This window comes from Peromyscus californicus, unplaced genomic scaffold (genome assembly GCF_007827085.1).
Source record: "Peromyscus californicus insignis strain IS unplaced genomic scaffold, ASM782708v3 Scaffold_4__1_contigs__length_199733344, whole genome shotgun sequence".
Taxonomy (NCBI): Eukaryota; Metazoa; Chordata; class Mammalia; order Rodentia; family Cricetidae; genus Peromyscus; species Peromyscus californicus.
The window spans coordinates 91,505,562-91,526,684 of record NW_026294562.1 but is presented as its reverse complement, the minus strand read 5'-3'; the positions used below and the strand labels follow the sequence as shown (position 1 = coordinate 91,526,684).

Sequence of the window (21,123 nt, the reverse complement as noted above, 5' to 3'; positions counted from 1 at the left end):
CTCCACAGTTTCAAGGCAACAGGATCATAACTGAAACCTGAAATGGTGAACCAAAATAAACTTTTTAAAAAATATATAAATTAATCCGGGCAGTGGTGGCGCACACCTTTAATCTCAGCACTCGGGAGGCAGAGCCAGGCGGATCTTTGTGAGTTCAAGGCCAGCCTAGTCTATAGAGCAAGATCCAGGACAGGCACCAAAACTACACAGAGAAAACTTATCTTGAAAAAAAAAATATATATATATATATACATATATGTATATATATGTTAATTACCTCAGATATTTTGTTAGAGTAACAGTGCTACACAAGCCCAGAACCACATTTTTTTTTTTTTTTTTTTTTTTTTTTGGTTTTTCGAGACAGGGTTTCTCTGTGTAGCTTTGCGCCTTTCCTGGAACTCACTTGGTAGTCCAGGCTGGCCTCGAACTCACAGAGATCTGCCTGGCTCTGCCTCCCGAGTGCTGGGATTAAAGGCATGTGCCACCACCGCCCGGCCAAAACCACATTTGATTACAGGAGACAGTAAAGGATTTTCTCTCTTAAAACTCTTTCCCATCCAGACAAGGAAAAGACTTCCAACATATTCTAAAAGAAGTGAACTGCAGAGGCCTGGAAAATCTGTTTCTATGGAAATATTTTTGTCTCTTTATACTACAGATTGTTTTATTTTATTGTTCTGGGCAAAGGTGGTTTATATTTATTGAAAGTCAAAGAAAAAGAAAAGTCCAAGAATTATCAAAGAGTAGCCAAAGTGATTTATGCGTGATCTTTGAGTGCAACACATGTGTTTATACATAACTGAAAACTCAGAAGAAAGCATGCTTATACAATTTGTGTGCAACTTTAAAATTTAATAACTGGATGAATACAGGATGGAAACAGTCTCTGGCACCTGAAACCATCATCTGAGGCCTGACGCCCAGCCCAGCCTTCTGTCTGGACACCACAGTCATACTTCACACAGCCTGGCTTGGTTTGGATTTCTGTGTGACTGAGAAAGGCCTCCCGTTGTTGCCGAGCGACTTTGCAAAGTTCATTTATAACCCTGGCCCTACAATTACCCAGTGTCCTTCCTATGAATTAATTTACACAAACTGCCCTCCAATTACTGACTTTCAGAGTTATTGAAACAGATGGAGAGGGCAATGTCCATACCACTGGCCTCCACACGGCCGCTTCTAACCTCAGAGGGACAGATGTGCAAACTGGCCTGATCTTAATTCCAAGCATGCCTCAAATGTGTAAAAAATTAAAATAAAAGAATTTCACTGCCCTCCTTTTGGAAGTACTGTTGGTGGTACCAAGGCTGGTGTGGGGGTGAGTGAGAGAACACGGGGCTTGGAGAGAAACCCACTCAGGTCCACTCCCAGGCTGTGGTGAGTGGAGTGAGTGTGGATGTAAAGGGCTTTGCTGACAGTGAGGTAGGAGGAGATGAAAGAAAGGGTGGAGGGATGAATGTGTGGGAGGCCACAAGAGCAGCATAGCTCCTGTGCAGCCACTGCCTCGGGCCACGGAAGGGCCACGGGACAAAGGCAATGGCTCCATTTTGCCAGGTCCATGTTTGCAAGGCAGGCACCCTCCTCCATGTGTCCCCCAAAGCCATCATGGGCAGACTTCACCTCTTTCCATCTTCTCCCTTCAGACAAATCTCCGGTCCATGAAGAACAAAGCAGAGTGTCTGGCAATGGTGTGGGGTGGCTCACCGCTACCCTCACCCACCATGTCTGTCTTTCCCAGCGCCAGAGCAGCAGGGCAGCTGGAACAAATGTACTTACACTGCACCCCGTCAAGCCAGAGGAAAAGCTACTGGGAAGGAGCTGTGGAGAAGGCCTGGCCAGTCCCACACCTAGGGGACACTCCTTGGGAAATAAATTAGCCATTTCTATTGCACATCTACCAGCAGCTCAGCTGGGCCTGGGTCTAAATCTCCTCTTCACCCAATGACTCCGCAGGGCCAGGCTCCCCAAAGGCCATTTCCTGGGCCAGGCTCCGCTCCAGGTCCTCCAACTCTTGACGCACCTCCCCTATGAAGCCATCTTCACACTCATCCGGGGCCCCCCTGGGCAGCAGACTCTCCTCGTTTTGGTCATGGCCATCAGTGAAGGCTGGCTTGCACACGTACACCAGACTGTGGCTGGGGAAGAGGGTTGAGATTTGGTCAAGGTTCTCTCTGTTATCCTAGAGAGCAAAGCCAGGCTTGGAGCATGTCAGCTGCAGGTGAAGCCTTGGGCTGTACTCTCTGTGGGCCTCCAGGCCTCTCTAACTCACTACTTCCTGTCAAGGTACTTCCTGTTAACATCTTCCTGAAGAGTCAGCCGGGAGAATGTCCTCAAGGGGGAGTCACGGGCCTGCCCTTCTGGGACTAACTATTGGCTTGTCTGCCTAGGTGCAGACCCTCATGATGGAGTTTCAGAAGTTCACTGCCACACGGAGTCGCCTCAGCCCTCTGCCCGTTTGGGTTCCAAGAAGGAAGCACAATGTAACCCCACATCTGCTGCACACATTGTAACCCTGGGCCTCTGTGGGAGAGGGGAGGGGAGTTCTGTCTGTCTTCCCTGTGACCCTGGATTCTGGTAGAACAGAAGGCTGAGTAGAGGGTGTGGGAAAGACAGAAGGATGTAGGAAACAGCCCTGTCAGGCCTGAAGCTTCAGTTTCCTGAGCCTCTAACACAGCAGGCGCTGTCCACATTGGCGGTTCACCCCTCTTTCCTGTCAGCATCTTCTCCCACTGTGACAGTGTGTCTGGGCTCCTTCCCTCCACGCCCTCCCCCTAGGGCACCTACTTGGGAAACTTCAATCACTATCTAACAGAGCCCCAGTCTATGAATCTGATGCTGACTGGACCCCTCCTCCATCCTAGTGACCTGGGGACACCTCTAGAAACACCTGCCCTATACTGAACCAACATCTATCTCCTCCTTAGCCCAACTTGCTTCTCAGTCCCTCTGGATGGCATTTGCCTCCTCTCAGCCCCCAGGACAGTCAACAGAAGGGACCTCACCTGTGAGGCTGGCAGAGGAGTCCACTGGCACAGGGGCATCGGTCCAACGCGCCTTCGGGCTCCAGCTCCCAGGTGATGAGGTCCAGCAGCTGGCTGGCAGGGTCATGGCAGAGCTCTCCCTCCACAGGCAGGAATGTGCACACAGGGAACAGCAGGCCTGGAGCCAGCCGAGAGTCACCATGAAGAGAGGCACAGAAACAGATGCACGCTTGCTCTCGCCCCTCAGCCCCATGTGAGGTTAGAACTGAAGAATAGGAACGGTAGCCCACACTCGGGACGAACCGAGTACTGAGAACTGGAGCCGTGACAGGGGTCTGCCTGAAGAGAGGAGCTGGGTTTTGGAGGGCAAACCACCAAGGGAAATGAAGAATGGAACCAAGGCCCTGAAGCGGGGGCAGAGTGCCAGTAAGGGCTTGGGGCAGTGTAGTAGGAAGAGCCCAAGGGGCAGCGATAAAGAGGACAGAGGATCTGGGTGGACAAGGCCTCGGAGGTGGGAGATGACAGAAGCTAAGGGGGGTCCTAGAGGAGCAACCTCTATAATGTTGTCCTCCAAGCAAATCATCGAGGTGGCAGGGACAGGGAGGAGCAATGGGGTTGGGAAAGGGACCTGGGGAGGCAGCTGGCAGTTTTCAGATACTCCGGGCAAATGAGCGAGCCTGCACAAGCCCTCGGGAGAGTTGCTAGGAACTCAAAAGAGAATCCACACAAAGAACCCAGGCCAATGTGCCTTTGTGGGATGGGGCAGGGGCTTCCAGAATCCCACCCATCTAGGGATGCTCCTCCTGCCCTGGACTCATGCATCCTAAAAGAACTTAACTTGCATAGTCAAAAACTGGGAAAAACCGAAGCAGGCACTTATCTCCCTATTCTAGGAAGAGGCTGTGGGGCTGGAACATGCAGTGAAAGCCTTAAAGACCCTGCTGCAGGGAGGCAAGACCCGGAAAAGGGCATTTTGGGGCCCAGCAGACCCTCCTGAGAGATTGGGACAGATTTCCCCAGCAGCCGTCAGGGAGCCCACACACCTCTTTGGAAGGCACAGCACAGGCCGGGCTGGCAATCTCTCTGGTTGTCACAGATGGTCCCATTGCTACCTTTGGTGGCCTTTTGGGTGCAGTAACCCCAGACACACAGCTGGTCTCCACAGCACTCACTGTCCCGGGTACACAGCTGCAGAGAAATGAGAAAACCGTGAGGCCCAGAGGCTCACTAGCCTACAAGTCTGGGCACCTGGTGCTCCAGCCTGCTCGGCCCGATCCAAGATGGCTCACATTAGTGGAAACTGAAGGAGGCAGCTTGAAAATGTGGCTATTGGCGCAAGAAGGGTCAAAACATGAGGAAAATGGCACCCGACAAGGAGAATGTCTAAGTCTGTTCTACCCAGGTCAAAGACTTTACAAACAGAACCTGTGTATCTTTGGTGCCTCTGTCCCATAACTATCTTTCACCCTTTTGTTTGTTTGTTTGTTCTTTTTGTTGTTTGTTTTTTTGGTTTTTTTTTTGTTTTTTTTTTTGGTTTTTTCGAGACAGGGTTTCTCTGTGTAGCTTTGCGCCTTTCCTGGAACTCGCTTTGGAGACCAGGCTGGCCTCGAACTCGTAGAGATCCGCCTGGCTCTGCCTCCCGAGTGCTGGGATTAAAGGCGTGCGCCACCACCGCCCGGCTTGTTGTTTGTTTTTTGAGACAAGGTCTCTCTGGGTAGCCCTGGCTGTCCTGGAACTCACTCTGTACACCAGGCTGGCCTCTGGACACCAGATCCGCCTATCTCTGTCTCCCAAATGCTGGGATTAAAGGCACACACCACCACTGCCCAGTTTATCTTTCACCCTCTTAACTAGGCCCAGCAGAAGGGAAGGCCGCTCAGGCCACAGGTGGAGGCAGCAGCATTCTAACAAACCACTAAGTCAATCAGAGCTGGAAGACACCGTCTGGGGAAGCATGCTGGGGGCAGGGGCCCAGAGACCCACAGGGAATGGTAATTAAAGAGCAACAGATGGTCTCCAGGACTGTGCCCTGTGATGTGAGAGGCCTGGGAGGACAACAGCAATGGCCTCACCATGATGGAGCTGAGCAAGGTCACAGGAACCATTTATCTTCCAAACTTACTGTGCTTTTTTTTTTTTTGCTGTCAAAATAAGGAAAAATGTCAAGAGTTCATGAGCCCATGGCTTTGTCCAAAAGCCCTGCTGGGTGGAACAGAGGGTTTCCTTTGCTTGGGCTCGTGTTTCTCTCACAACCAGCACTGCGGAGAGTCCTCCAGCCTCCCCCCCCCCCCCCCGCCCCCGCCCCCGCCAGCTCCTCCTTCTGCACATTTATTAAGCAGACTGGAAGCCCAGGGACCTAAGGAACAGCCCAGGAGGGAAGGGGTAGCCCTTTTCCTTGTCTGGGAACCACATGTGTACACTGTGTCTGCTGCTGTTCACTGCCCCAGAGGAAGGGACCAGTACAGGGCCTCCCATTCTCTCCTCCCACTGCATCTTGGCTACCCATGAGCCATACAATATGACCAGAGATCATGGGGTGGAGTGACTGCAGGTCTGCAGACATCCTGATCACTCCAGGAATCAGCCCCTCTGGGACTCCTCCCCATCACTAAAAGGCTCTTGCAAGCAACCAAGCTGAGAACCCCCGGGACTTAGGATCGTCCCCTCGTGGCACAGCAATGGAGACTACTGGTGTCCTTACCATCTGCTGATCCCGGCATGGCTGGCAGGTGTACTTGAAGCTGGAGAACTGGCAGTACCTGGTGGGCCCACAGTCCTCATCAATGATACATTCCTGGGAGGGGGCGGAAAATGTTGTCAGTAAAATGCAGAGGTGTAGATCTGCAGTGCCCTGGAAGGGCGGACTCCAGGTTCATCCCTGTCTTGGGTGAAGCACAAGACCAGAAGTGTCTGCTGGCTCCAGCCACACCAAAGCCTGGCCCAGCTGGCGCTTGTCACCTACCCCTCACCCGCAGTCCACGTGGGGTCTATCTTCTCAAGACCCCAGGAGTCTGGAGCCTCCCACATCCATCACACAATCACCATCTGTGTCCAGCGTCCCCCACACCCAGGGCAGGGAGCATGGGGACTCAAAGTGGCTTATACACAGAACAGATGGTTTTAATAAAAGGTGCTAATGAGTTCCAGGCTCTGTGTGACTGTGCAGGAAGAGCGGGAGGCCAAACCCAACACAGTCCCTACTGCCTAGGAAGATACCAGAGACCACCTCCCTTGGCACTGGCCCTAAGGCCACAGGCCTGCCCACAGAGGGCCCTCCGTGGGCTCCTGACTTCTAAGGAACAGTCAAGAGGCAAGGCAAACTTTAAAGTGGGATGGCTAAACCCCACCCCCCTCCCAGCCAAGGGGCCTTAGGGCTGCCAGCTCCGCTTAGCTAGGGACATCTGTCCATCTGAAAGTCAGACCCACAGTCAATCTCAGCCATAGAAAAGGGGGACTGAGGAAGAAAAACACGCAAGGACATCATTCATCACCCACTTCCCTGGGACAGAACCTTCCCAGCACATGGCAGCTGGAGGTTACTTCTTCTGTGTTGGGAAATGGTGGCACAGAATGGTCATAGCATCCTGCAGGAGATATGGCTAAGGCAGGGTAGAGGGATTGTTTCCACCACAGCCCTTGAGTGGAGGGGCTCAGAGCCCCAAATACAGTAATCAGAGACGAGGAGCTCTTGAGCCCTGGCAAACATTCTAGAAAGACCTCTGTGAAGACTGGGGACTGCCTCACCCCCATCTCAGGGCATCCTCCATCCTGAGACCCAGTGTGGATCCTTATATGGCAAGGTCTGGTGGGTCAGGCGTGCACAGTGCCTGGGATGGTCCTCAGCTCTACTCTGAGTTGAGGCAACTGTACCAGTGGGTACAGAGGGTTGTCTGGGGGCCTGTGGCCCTGAACATGTGCAAGCTGGGTCTTAGAAGACAGGCCCTGGCTCTCTTAACTATTATTGAATGCTATTCCTGAGAAGTAGCTGGTGTCCTTGACCCAGGTCTGAATGTGTCCTGGCGAACCCTACAGGTCTGAGGAGATAGGTGTTTGGTTGAGGGGAGCTACAGGCCTAGCACTAAGCTAAGGCCCCACCAGGGGGAGCTTGCACTGTGCTCTGCTCACCAAGCAAGGCTCCCTGGCCAGGAAGACAGAGTCACTACAATATCACCCCCCAGTCCTTTCTGAAGGGTGACAGAGGAGAAACCTGAGACAGGATACCTGTTTGACACAGACATGTTGCTCTCACACACCAAGCAAGCTCTGGGCTCACCAGGGGCTCACACCAGAAAATCATCTACTGCAATTCCTCAACAAAAAAATGCCAAAGAAGATCCCACCACCTGACACCCTAAAAACGACCTAATCTCACTCTCCTGCACATGGCCCAGGGATCCCGTTCGTCTAGCTCAGAAGCTGCAGGTCCCTTCCCCTCGCCCACCAGTGTGCTGGGAGCTGACAGCACAGCCCAGGTCTCACCCAGAGCAGCAGGTCGGCACCTTTGTTTCCCTGACGTGTTTGGCTCAGCACACCAGAAATGTCAGGAGGGCCACCATTCTGGCTTCTACCAGGAAGAAAACAAACTACCTCAAGTCAAGGGGCTGAACCTGCATCTGCTGGACCCAGGACCCCATAGTGGCAAGAGAGGTCTATGAGGATGTGAGTTGACACTGCATCCCTGGGGGATTGCATCCAGCATGCTCCCTGCCCCCCCACACACCCGCACAAGTATAGACTCCATAGATGCTCAAGTCCCTTACATGAAAGGACACAGAATTTGCATCTAACCCACACAATCCTACTACATGCTTTATCATCTCTGGATTTAATGCCCAATGCAACGTGTATACTGTGGAATCATGGTTATGTTGTGCTGTCTAGGGGACAATAACAAAGTGGAGTGTATGTTCAGTACAAATGCTATTTAAGATAGGTTGGCTGTGGGTGTGGATCCTGGGGTACCGCGGCTGGCTGTAAAACTCGAGGAGCCCTTCCTGGCACCCCACCACACCCTCCCACACACAGGCGGCAGGATGCTCCTGATATTTCTTCCAAGAGAACGGAGTGGGAGAGTGACATTTGGGAAGGAAGAACCATCAGGCACCAAGGACAGAGATGACTGTGAGGAGGTCTCTGCCCTTATAAATTCATAATTCAACCAGGGGAGGGAACAAAGAAAAAGAAGAAAGGCCAACCAGAGGGTCCCTCCGCAGCAGGTGCAGGTCTCGCATGAGGAAGAGGCCAGGTCCTCTAACCTGAGTGAACAGAGAAGGGAGGGCTGGCATGGCTGAGAAATCCAGCTTCTCTTTCCTGGGCTACATCTGAGCACACTCTGCAGGGTCCTACGTACCCAGCTGCGCCCAGGCCACTACAGGGGCTGAGCAGGGTGAGAGGCCAGGGTGCTAGAAGGGCTGGGAGACTCTGCTGCTTCCCGGCCTATGGCTGGCTATGACTCTCGGGGCGGTGCTTTGATTTCTGGGAGCTGCTGACCTCACGTCTCTTAGACTCTAGACCTGAAGGCAGACTGCCACTCAAAACAGAGGCTGAAGACCAAGGTCAGAGTGAGGAGTCCTGGGCTTATCATGCTGCCCAGCAGGGGGATGAGATAAGAAGCTGTGCTCCAGAGCCGGCTCAATTCTAGCAGAGCAAGAAAGGCCCTAAGTGCTCACAGAACTGCACAGGCTCCCTCTAATACCCTCAACATGGTTAAGATTCCTGTGAGCTGAAGTTCTCAGAGGAAGAAAACGAAAACAAAAACAAAACAACCACACCGGTGATGAAGGTTCTTCTGGGTAGGTTCTCTGACTAGGCCCTAAGTGATTGCGGGGAGTCAGAATGTTAAGGGTACAGAGCCAAATTGTCCTGGGCTATTTTGGGTCCTGTAGCTATCATTCCCACTACTGTATCTGACCCATCCCTATGGATTTTAGGCAAATCTTTTTGTAATGTACTAAATGACCCTTAACCTCTATTAACCCACAAGCTAAGACTGTCATCAGATAATAACCGAGGCCTATAGCAGATACTTCCCCAATTTGCTGTAACTCACCTATCTGCTGTACCTCCCAATGTATTTTTTTATTTGATTTATGACTGGATTTTGGGGGGTTTTTTTTGTTTTGTTTTTTGTTTTTGTTTTTTCTGCTACTGGAAAAAAAAATAACCTTCATGAAACCATTACCACATTAGAACACAGAATTTATAGCAATCTGAATCCATGATCCTGGGGCCATGGTCACTCATATGTGGCTCCCAAATAAACTTTTACTCTCTTTGAGGTGATAGCTGTTCCATTGTTGTTATTTGTTTGTTTTCCTTTTTTTGGTACCAATATTCCCATCTCAGTTTTAAGGCCTTGAAGGGTCTGCCCAGGGTCACCCAGCTTGCCATAGTGTCTCCTCAGTTTGGTGTACATCTCAGCGTGGGCCTCCCTTCAGTACCAGCCCACAGGCACACCCAGCCCAGCAGCATCTGCCTGCACCAGGGCTGAGACAGAAAACCAACACCAGAGGCTCTGGGCGCCTGGATGGCAGGGGCAGCATGGGGCTTCCGGGCTTCTGTGCAGCTGGAGCTGTGCCTTGTCTGTCTGTCCTGCTCCTCCCTCAGCCTGACAGACGTCCCAGAAGCTGGTCATGGGCTGCAGTCATTCCAAGGAGGCCTTTTTTGTTGTCGGGAGCTATATTTAGGAAACCAGGCTCGAAATTGGAACTGAAAACAGTGTGGACTGGGCCAGGATCGCCTAGAAACTGCCCCAGTGCCTTGTCGAGACCCTGAAAGAGTGGAAAGCGGCACAGGAATCACTTGGCATCTCTAGTAAGCTCCCAGTTTATCAGCAAAGAGGTCCTAGGGAGCAAAGGTCAAAGCGTGGGGGTAGGAGGGCAGCAATGGTTTCTCACAGCTTCCAAGGCAGCTGTTTGGAGTCAGTGGCAGGCGCGCACAGTTTGGGCTCCATTTTGCAGAGAGGAAAAGTGAGCCTCAGAGCCTCAGGTCATGGTGGGAGGCAAAGATTTAAACACAAGTCCCTCAGACTCTCAGGGGATCACTCTGTCTGCTGCTCTTAATAGTCTCAAAATGAGCCGGGCGGTGGTGGCGCACGCCTTTAATCCCAGCACTCAGGAGGCAGAGCCAGGCGGATCTCTGTGAGTTCGAGGTCAGCCTGGGCTACCAAGTGAGTTCCAGGAAAGGCACAAAGCTACACAGAGAAACCCTGTCTCGAAAATCAAAAAAAAAAAAAGTCTCAAAATGCCCCATTTGGGGTGGGCAAGATGGTTCAGCCTGTCAAAGTGCTCACCCCACAAGGCTGGTGACCTAAAGCTCCAACCTCAGGCTCTGAGCAAAGGCGAAGGAGAGAACCAACCCCACAACGTCATCCTCGGACCTCCACACCCGTGCCATGACCACCCACTCTGCCCCCACAATAACTTAGCCACCGAATACTTCAGAACATGTCCTAGAGAGAAGGTCCTTGCAGCTCAACTAATTCAAATGAGGCTGTGCTGGACTCCCTAGGAAAAGCCTCACCTATGTTAAAGACCTACAAAGTTGACTGACGAGAACCTCCAGGTTGTGGGTGCTGGAGTGTTGCATCCCTAAAGCTAATTATCTCCGACTGTCTTCAGCTCCTTTAGCAGTCACTCATGGTCCACCTCTGTGTCTAAGCTAACATCCTTGTGATTATCAGCCTATACTAACAGACCGTGGCCTCTCACTTCTGCCCTCATCTCCAGAGCCCACAAGGCCAGGAGCACCCCTGAAGTGTCAGGAAGACTCCATGGCCTCTCACTTCTGCCCTCATCTCCAGAGCCCACAAGGCCAGGAGCACCCCTGAAGTGTCAGGAAGACTCCAACAACCTGCCTCACCTCGCTTTGGGCTGGTGGACCTCATTCTAGTGAGTGAGTACTTTTTCTCTTGAATGACTGACAGTATGCAGCTTACACCAGGACTCTGCCTATCACTACCTCTCACCTCCAGGCTTCATCCCAGGGCCCTCTGTTAGCAGACAAGGACACCAGAGAGGACCACAAGGACACAGAGATGCAGAAAGAGCCCAAGACTGGTCGGCTGAGCAAAGACGACCAGCAGGCAACAGAGGGCAAGAAATGGTGCCCCACAGTCACCTCCCACTCACTACCCTCACACCAGCTGTCAGTCACCTCCCACTCACCACCCTCATACCACCTTCTCTCCCACACCGAGCAGAGAAGCCCTTCCTTACATACAAGGAAACTGAGGCAGTGAGGGCCTCAGTCTCTTGTCAAGGTCACAGGTAAGTGGCAGGGCTGTACTAGGGCTTTGGAAACTAGGGCAGACGGGGGTGGGGGACAGGGGGCAGGAAGTGACAGTGTGAGGCAATGAGTGTTCTAGAGCTCTTGAGGAGGGAGTATCTTCCCTGCTGGATGCAAGAGGGCAGACTCTTCTAGGCTGGCCTTGGTTTGAGGTGCCCAGGAGAACGGTGGTGGCCTCTGTTCTTCAGCTGATTTCCACATCAGCAAATTCTAAGATGTATGTGTGTGTGTGTGTGTGTGTGTGTGTGTGTGTGTGTGTGTGTGGTGTGTAAGCATGCGTATGTGCTATGTGGTATGCAGAGGCCTCCAGGTCAGCAGTGGCCCCCACTGCTAAGAGTCCTTTTTGGCCTCAGAATGAAGCCAGTTGCAGGAGCCTATAACAAAAACCTGCACATCTGTCTCTAGCACAGTGAGGTGCCTGTAGCCCTTCCCAGAGGTGGGGCTGCATGCTGTCCGCCAGCTCACGGCTTTGGGACAACCTCACCCAGGGCTCTGGCCTGGCCCCTGCTGTAGAGACAGCCCTGTGGAAAAATCTGGGCAGGAGTTGGGGGCTGATGCCAGCCCTTATTATCCTGAAGTGCTAGCGTCTGCAAAAGTCTGGGTGGGTGGCCTGCCAGTTCTCCATCCCCCACATTTTACAACCCGAGGAGGAGGAGGGTGACAATCTATCTCCACCCCAGTGAGACTCACCCACCAACTTGGACTTGGCTCGGCACCCTGAGGTAAGGAGTACACCCTGCCCCAACCCTCAGCCTATACCTGGACTCCTCTCACAGCCTCCTTTCCATCAGCCACAGATCCTTAGGTGGGGAGGGCATGTCCTACAGAACAGCTGACAACCCGCGTCAGGACCTGGTCCCATTGCCTGGCCATGATGCCCCACACCCCATGCCCCCAGGGCTTCCCAGTACATTCTTTGAGCCTGAGTTCTCCAGTTCAGCACTTCCTCTGGAGAACTGGGCCAAGATTTGCTCTAAATGGAGCTTCTTTCTGGTCCTCAATCTAGTCAACTGACTGCTGGCCCCTCTCCCTTTCTTCCTCCTCCCTCCCTCCCTCCATCTCCATCCTCCCCTCCCTTCCTGTTTTCCTCTGGCCTTGATGGGAGCAGCCCTGTGCTATCATATATGTGTTCCTTGCGTTTCTTCACAGTCCCCCAAAACAACTCACCAGGAGCCAAAACACACTTCTTTCTTTAGAAGTAAATTTTTACAGTGACAACCAACTGACACGCTGGGACAAAGGGACAAATGACGCCAAGGAGAACCCCTCACACCCCTGGCCTCTCATGTCTACACTCCCTCCCCTGCCCCTCCTCCTCCCCCCATTACCCCCCCCCCCCCCCTCGCCGCCGCCATGCTCCGCCACCCACAGCAAGCCCCCTCATCCTCCCTTACACCAGTGGAGCAGAGGTGAGCTGGGACAGGACTTCTCAGGCCCTCTCCCGAGCTGCTGCCTCTGCTCAGGGTAGGTCTGGGATTCAGTGCTATGAATTCCAGCCTGCAACAGCCAGCAAAGCTCAGACCATGTGATCAGGTAGGTCCAGAGACCTCCGAGAGCCAAGTTCTTGCCGGGTTCCCAGTAACTAAATCCAGACCTGGGTCCCTAGGGAAGGTGTTGAGTACCAGAGAGAAACAGGGAAGGACAGGCTTCTGCTCACCTGACCCTCCCAAAGGGGCTCTTTTGGGGCCAGTTCCTTCCAGGGATGGGGCTTGGGGGAAGGGCTCTGATTGGGGTTCTCAGATTCAGGCATAAAAGCAGGTTTCCACACATGTAGCAGAGGGATTGTTCTGAGGCAGGGCCTCAGGTATCCTAAGCTGGCCTCAGACTCACTAGTTAGCCAAGAACGACCTTGAACTTCTGATCCTCCTGCCTCCTCGTCCTAAACGCTGGAGTTACAGAACTGCACCACTGTTATAGGCCCCCAGACCTTAGCACAACTGACACCATGATGGACATTCCATTCAGGCCTGAGAACCCAGCAGATAGGCAGCAGCACCCACCCAAAGAAGCACGAAGACCTAATCCATCCAAGTCCACAGTTCTGAGTAAGTCTCTAAACACATTAACCTTGCTTTTTGGCTTCTGCAGTTCTGCTTCTGGCTAACTGTTCTTGTTAATTGAGGTATTTCAAGCCAGGATGTACTTTTTGTGCTTAAAAGCTAACCCTGAGAAATGTTCAGGACTGAGCTCTGGTCTGGAACACCAAGTGTCATCGCCAGACAGCTGACCACCCAGTATAGTAGCTGGCCAGCTGGTAAAGACTTTCTACTGTCTTGAACCTGTGTCCGAGTGGTCGTCTCTGGTGGATACCTCCCAATATCACCATGCCTTGTTTATATGATGCTGGGCTGGAACACAGGGTGAAGACTCTGGCAATTCCCCTCAACTGACCTTCAGCTTCAGCTCAGCAGTGAGGTTTGCTGTTCTCAGAGAAAATCCTCACTCCCCTCAGGTCATAGGTTATTCTCCAAACAAATCATCAACAAAGATGTCGACCTCCAGCCACCAGCCACCCCCTTACCCACAACTCCCTCCTGTAGCTGAGTCATCCTCTAAAAACACAAACCTAATTGTGCATGTCCCTGATCATAATTGTTCTGAAAGTCGAGGGCTGAGGGCCCTAGAGAAGGCTTAGTGTTGGGCTAATTCAATCAGCACATAATTGGAGAAGACAGCCGCCTTCCCGGCCTCAATAATAGCCTGCATCTGCAATGTTGTGTAAGAAATTGATGTGACAAGGGAGATTCGAGTGGAAAAAAAAAACAGCACTTCCCCCCAGTGACCAGGAAGAGGGGGACTGTGGTTCTAGAGCTGAGGAACTGTCTACACGAATGATTCCAAGTCCTGAAACCCACAAAGTGTGGGTCAACCATTTGACCTCCTGTGCCTTTAATCCCAGCTCACCCAGCTACCTGCAGAGGGATAACCTTGCATCCTTATGAGGAACACCAGATGGAACCTTCACATTCCTGTCACTTGAAAGAGGTGCTCCTCACCTCTGCAAATTAAGGACCTGGCTTTCTGGTTGCACATAAGTTCTGCAGTTACTTAGCAATAGGACTAGGGAAGTCCAGGCTCTGGGTCTACCCAGCTCAGGGAACCTGGGCTCTAGCAACGTTCATGAAGGCAGAGCCTCTGCAAAGTTCCATCCTGAGGCCATCATCTACCTTCCCCACCCACCTTGGCCTGGGATCCAAACTCTGCTCTTGACACAGGTCACAAGGTCAGTTCCCAACCTGCTGTCCTACCTGATTTTCTGACCTCCCCAGGATCTAGACTTCAGCTCACACATCTAGAATCCTTCACCGACCTGATCTGCAGTTATCCTCAAAGACTAGCTGTCACTGAGGCAGGAGGACCACTGAGAGTTCCATGCCAAAAGAGGCAGAGTGAAATTCAAACAAAACAATACAAAAGAACTCACTTTGTAGACCAGGCTGGCCTTGAACTCACAGAGATCCGCCTGCCTCTGCTTCCCAAGTGCTGGGATTAAAGGCATGAGCCACCACCACCCGGCCCAATAAAGTTCTTAATGTCTGTGATATCAGCTCTTTGGGGGGCCAAAACAGGAGGATGCCATAATTTTGAGGCTATCCTGGGCTACATAGCAAAACCCTATCTCAAAAAACCCAAAACATAAAGACAGAAGTCTTGGCCTTTTTTGTGATGTAGGCTCTCTGACAGCCGGCTGGACCCTGGAGACCCTTCTCAGAACACTGCGGGTAGATTGATAAGGGAGCAGATGAGATCACAAGCAAAAATGACCCCACCTAACTAGAATTCACGGAGTTGCAGTGTTTTATGGCTTATTTGTATCCTGGAGAGTAAAGTCCAGTGGCAGCTCTTCCTTTTGAAGCAGGGTTGAGCACAAGTGCTGTTTGAAAGTAGTAACAAACCCCAGAGAGGGGGAGGTCAGAGGATTGGGAGTTTAAAAGATGATCCTTGCTTCATAACTGGTTCAAGGCCAGCCTATGAAAAGGGAGATTCACGTAGCAGCACTGAGAAAGGACAAGGCACGTGTGATGGCATTGGTACCTGGTTATACGTGACTGGTGGTCTCCATTTAAGTCAGTAAGATTGGAGAAATCATTCAAAAGTTAGAGAGGCCGGGGAGATGGCTCTGTGGGGAAAGCGCTTGCCGTGTGCCAGCACGAGAACCCAAGTTTGATCTCCAGCATCCACATATAAAACTGGGAGTGGTGGCGCATGCCTGTAATGTCAGTGCTGGAGAGGCTGAGTCAGACAGATCCCTGGATCCCAACCAGCCGAGCAGAACTGGTGAGCTTCAGGTTCAGTGAGAAACTCTGTCTCAGAAACAAATGAACAAAAGACAAATGAGTAAAAAGTGGGTGGAAACAGAGACATGCTCTTTTTCTGAGTAGGTTAAGAGGGTGATGTTGGCGGGTACCCATGATTAAGAACCTCCACTTCTATGTCATCATCCTTTAAAAATGTATCATGGGGGGATGGCTCTATAGGTTAAAGGTGCTTGCTGCCAAGCCTGCTGACCCGAGTTCAATCCCCAGGACCCACATGATGGACAGAGAGAACAAACTTCTGTAAATTGTCCTCTGATTACACACATACTCTGGCACGCACCACCACATATACACATGCACATAAAAAGAAATAAATGTTTAAACAATACATCACAAAGAATTTCCGCAGCTCCCTTGAAAAGAAAAGCAGGAAAAGATGAATAAAATTCAAAGCTACTCAGAACAAAACCAAAGTTGCTTAGCTCTGTACAGAAGAAACCCACCTCAGGCCTCTTGAGAGCTTCAAGGCCCATCCAGCTGTCCTCTCCACAATTATTTTTCCTCTCTCTGACTCTACCCACAAAATTCTTCCACAGCAGGGCGCAAAGGGGGCTTCTGGAATTTCTAGACTTTTCAACTTAAGCCATGCATGTTAATGAGCCTGGAAAAAGTTTTAATATGCTTCTGTGGTAGAAAAACATGCCTGACTTCATTTTGCTCGGAAGTGGCTGAGTCTCTGCTTCACCCTCGGTGTGTATATGCACACACACACACACACACAGGGGCTGGTAGAGAACATGGGCACTTTGCCTCCAAGGGGAAAGCGTGGTGCAGGCGGCCCCGGGCATACCCAGGAGCCTGCCCAAGTCCCAAATGCTTGATTTACTTTACTACTTGAGTGGTTGGCTGGAGTGAGGGAAAACAGCCTGGCACATAGTAGGTGCCCAGGAAAATGAGTTCTCTTTGCTCTTACCTTCTAAGCCCCAGCAAGTTGTAGGAGGCAGAGAGACTGTCCTACACAGGAGGCACTGAGCTGACTGTGGCCTCGGGCTTGGCCCTTCTACAACAAGATTCGTGTCCTCCTGGGGGAAGGAGGTCTCCAGAGACAGGGTCCCTGGAAACAACAGAAGAAGCAAAGGCTGCTGGGAGGGGACCTGAGCCTACATCCTTCTGCTCCGAGGCTGGGGAAGGACAGGGTCTCTACCCATCTTAGCCCCAGGGATCCCGGGTGTGGGGCACTAGTTTGCTTCTGCCTTTGAACTTGAATGTCCCTCCGTTCTGAGCAGGATTCTCTCTGCCTCATGAACCCGACTCCTCTTCTTCGAGCTCCTAACTGATGGAACTGGAAAGTCCAGGCTGATCTCCTGTGGCAGTCCTTTCCACATCCCATGGTCTCAATGTGGTCAGTGGCCAGTGTCTCCTGACACTGTACACCACTCTCTGAAAGTGCCCTGCCTCGGTGGCTGAAACTGTCCCTCTGTAGCAAGAGGAAAAGAAAGACAAACAGTGGCCGAGTCAGAGAAGTACTTGTTCTACAAGCATGTGAACCTGAGTTTGGATCCTCGAGCTGTTAGGGCCAGAGACCGAAAGATTCCTGGGCTTCACTGGCCAATCTGTGGGCTCCCAGTTCAGTGACAAACCTGTCTCAAAATAAATAAATAGGGAGTGACTGAGGGAAAACACCCAGTGTTGACTCTGGCCTCTACCTGCATGTCCACACATATGTGCATGTGTGTGCACACACAGGAATCCATACACATACACAAAGAACAAGAGAGATGTGAGAGACCACAGCTTGTCTTCTCCTCTGATCCACAGGGCTTTGCTGATCCCCCTCCCTGGGGAGGACTCGGTCACTGTGCATCTTGTCTCTGGTTGTCCTCTGTGAATTTGTCTTCTATTTTCAACAGAGGAGGGAGTTGGTGCCAACCAGTGAAGCTTGGTCTACATGACGCACATTGCAATCAGGTGGCAGATGGGTTGAGAAACTCTTCCCAAAATTACAGCTGCAAGTGCCCATGACTTTTTATATCAGAAATACATATTTTTTATTGAAATGGCCAAAATTTAGGTTTTTTTTTTTAATTCTGGTCTCACCATTTAATCCTCTATTAGCTTTCAATATTCAACTTCACCAAACTCCAGTGTCCTCTCCCTAAAACAATACTAATGCCACAAGTGTTACAAGGATTGGAAACCAGAATATGTCTGGCCTGCCAGGAAACCACTCGGCAAACAGTGGATGCTTAGGAACACAGAGGGATGCGTGCAGGCCAGGAAAACTGTCACTTGGAGTGGACAGCTTTTCTAGTAAATAAAACTCCTTCACAGAGCTGGAGAGGTGCTTTGTGGGTAAAGCACTCGCAGCACAAGCGTGGGGGACTGAGTGTGACCCCCCAGCACCTGTATAAAAGCCAGGAGTGGTGGTGTGCACCTATACTCCCAGAGCTGGGGAGGCAGTGACAGGTGGATCCTGAGACTCTCCGGCCAGCCAGTCTAGCTCAACAGGCAAATTCCACGTTCAGTGAGAGACCCTGCCTCAAAACGTGAGGTGGAAAACAATAGAGAAAAGACACCTGATGTCAATCTCTGGCCTCCATGTACACACAGGCACATGTGCCCCCCCTCCCCCACCAACACACACACACACACACACACACACACACACACACACACACACACACACACACACCACACACACACACTACTGTATACACTCTGTCCTGGCTCTTGTCTTCGAGAATTCTTCAGTTTATTCTGTTTATACTTCCTAATTCTCTATTACATGTGTTCATTCACTACTGGGTGCCCACTCGATTCCAAGCACAGACCCAGACGTGACACATAACAAATGGAGCCCCCTGACTTCCTGGGACTCAAAACCTTCCAGAAAATACTCTCATTTGTACTTTACAAACTTCTGTTCAGACCAGCCAGAACTCCCCAAAAGTCTCCCCACTCAGTCTTCAACATCCCTCTCATTATCAGTCACCCCACCTTCCTTGCCACTAATCCTCAGTGCTATGACACCCTAAATCTGCCCCTCTGTAGCAGGAAACTCCAGGCTTAGCAAAAACGTGAACTTACCTGAAGTGAGGTTCCAGGTATGATCACTTTGTGTTCAAAGAAAACTCACAGCCACCACCCCCAGCTCTATTCCTCATCTATTAGTGGGATGTTTGCCCCCACAAGTGGGGGAAGAAGTAAGTTACAAATAGAGTTCAGCTCCCTGTCAGCAGCTGCTTGTAGTATTATCTTAGCTCAAGTATTGAACTATCTGGGCTCATAAGGAAATTACTCTGCAATATATTAGTAATGTCTGCCATAGGGCAGGGGAAGGGGGTATGACAGAGTTCTGTGCCAAGTGCTTCTATTACATCTTCCTCTGTTTGCTTTGTTTTGGGGCAGGGTCACGAATAGCACAGGCCGGCTTCAAATTCACTATGCAACCAAGGATGCCTTGAATTCCTGATACACACACACACACACACACACACATACACATACAAACACGTGCGTGCGCACGCCTTCTGAGTGCTAGTGATTGCAGGCATGCGCTACCTCACCTGGTTCTTACAGGGCTGAGGAGTGAACCCAGGGCTTTGTGCATGCTTGGTAAGCAGTCTACCAACTCAGTCACACTCCCAGCCCCTCATTCCTTAGAGAACTTAAAGTGAGCCCAACAGGCCCTGCGAGTTCTGCAGTTTATACCTGCCAGACCCCATGAAACACTCCATTTTCTTTGGCACGGGACCTGTCTGCACACATACAGTTTTTCACTGGTTTGGTCTGGCGCCTTGGCCACAGTCACCTCTTATAAACTCCTAAGGCACTACATTAGAGCAACCATGACCTTAGAGCAAAATAAACACCGATCCTGATCTGTCACACATCCTCTGTAACCTACCGTCGTCTACCCTGAGGGGCCGAGAAATTAAGTCAAAAGGGAAAATTTACATTTATTCCACATCTTATTTGGGGGGGTGGAGGACTGTCTGCTATGTAGCCCAGGCTGTCCTCTAACTCCTGATCCTTCTGCCTCAAGCTCCCCAACTCCTGATCCTCATGCCTTAGGCTCCCCAGTACTACAATTACAGGTGTGTACCCCTGGACCAGCTCACTGCTTTCTGCTTCAACGCCCTTCTCAGGCAGTCAGCACTTCCCCACAGAGCAGGTTCCTGACACAGGAACCACAGCCACACAACAGCCTTCTGACCCACAGTAGTTCACGCTCCAAATTCCACAGTACTGTGCTACTCTGAAATGCACCTAAGGGTCTTGCTCCTTTTCCACGTGGTGTGGAGGTAAAAATGACAGTGACTATGGGTCTAGTGAGATCTGTGACTTGGTCTCCATCCATCATTTCCCTTCCCAGGCTGAGGAGGTGCCTGGAGAAGCAGCTTTCTGCCTGATGTGGGACACCAGCCAAGCTTGTCCAACTGTGACACCACTGTCGTTACTCAAGGGCATTAAATACGGCCTCTGTCCTGTCCACCCCACCCCAGCCATTCCCTTCCACTGACCCTGCATCCCACTCTGAAGGAAGAATGGACAGAACTGAGGCCTCCATTGGCTCTCTTTGGGCTCATCTTCCAGGAAGCCGATGGGAGTCAAAACATCATTGATATCACAAAACCTCCCTGGGAACCCAAAGTCCCTGGGGTCTGGCATATCTAGCAGAGAAATGGGGGGGGGGGGGTTCTTTTAGAAGGCTAGAGAGGGGATGTGGAGTCTCATATAGAGAGGCTGGGGGTGTAGATTCCTGGAAAGCCACCAAAGCTGATCTTGTGATTCCAGAGCTCAAGCTAAGGGCCTGTGTATAAGACCATGGGCAGTCTTGAACACATCAACTAGAGGCCCCTGTGCGGGCTGAGAATGCAGGGCCAGCAGCACTGGATCTCCCTCTACTGAGGCTGCCATACTCAGAGGCAACTTCTGGAGTCAGAACTGGGAAAGTGCTGCCCCATCCAAGGGCAAAAGAGACCAGGAGTTATTGGGGGGTTTGGCTTTTATGTGTTGTTTTGTTTTGTTGTTACTGTTGTTTTTGAGAAAGATTTCATTATGCATCCAAGATTGGCTTCAAACTTGCAATCCTCCTGACTCAGCCTCCAGAGTGTTGAGGTAAGACCATAAACATCCAGATAATCTTCCAAATTAGTTCCTGGTGCATGTCTCCCAGTGCCTACAATCATGAGATTTGAGAAGGGCAAGATATGCTCATGGTGGACAGGATGTGAAAGTCACTGTGGGAGGCAATATGGCAACTGTTCAACAAGCCCCAAACTGAAAGCCCTGTAAAGGGCCAAAGAGATGGTTCAGTGGTTAGAGCACTGGCTGCTCTTTCAGAGGGTCCAGGTGAGATTCCCGGCATCCACATGGCAGCTTACAACCTTCTGTAACTCCAGTTCCAGGGGATCCAATGCCCTCTTCTCGGGCACCAGGCAGAACAGTGGTACATAGACATACATGTAGGCAAAACATCCATAAAAAATAGAAGACCCTGTATACTGGGTATTCTACTGCTGAGTATATCCCCACAGGAATGGGAAGCTGGCTTTTTTTTTTCTTTAAAGTGTGTATTATATGTGTGTGCC

The 21,123-nt window shown here is 51.1% G+C and overlaps 1 protein-coding gene across 2 annotated transcripts in view; it reads right to left on the bottom strand.

The window, feature by feature from the left end:
• Nucleotides 1-736: 736 nt before the first annotated feature.
• Dkk3 (dickkopf WNT signaling pathway inhibitor 3) overlaps nucleotides 737-21,123 on the bottom strand; it is a 41,729-nt gene continuing 21,342 nt past the window's right edge. For both annotated transcript variants that reach the window (XM_052713957.1, XM_052713955.1), the window contains exons 5-8: nucleotides 5,686-5,778; nucleotides 4,028-4,172; nucleotides 3,006-3,162; nucleotides 737-2,138 (exon numbers count right to left, since the gene is read on the bottom strand). In XM_052713957.1, the coding sequence (XP_052569917.1) occupies nucleotides 1,925-2,138; nucleotides 3,006-3,162; nucleotides 4,028-4,172; nucleotides 5,686-5,778 (609 nt within the window). In that variant the 3' untranslated portion in view covers nucleotides 737-1,924. The remainder of the gene's footprint in view (nucleotides 2,139-3,005; nucleotides 3,163-4,027; nucleotides 4,173-5,685; nucleotides 5,779-21,123) is intronic.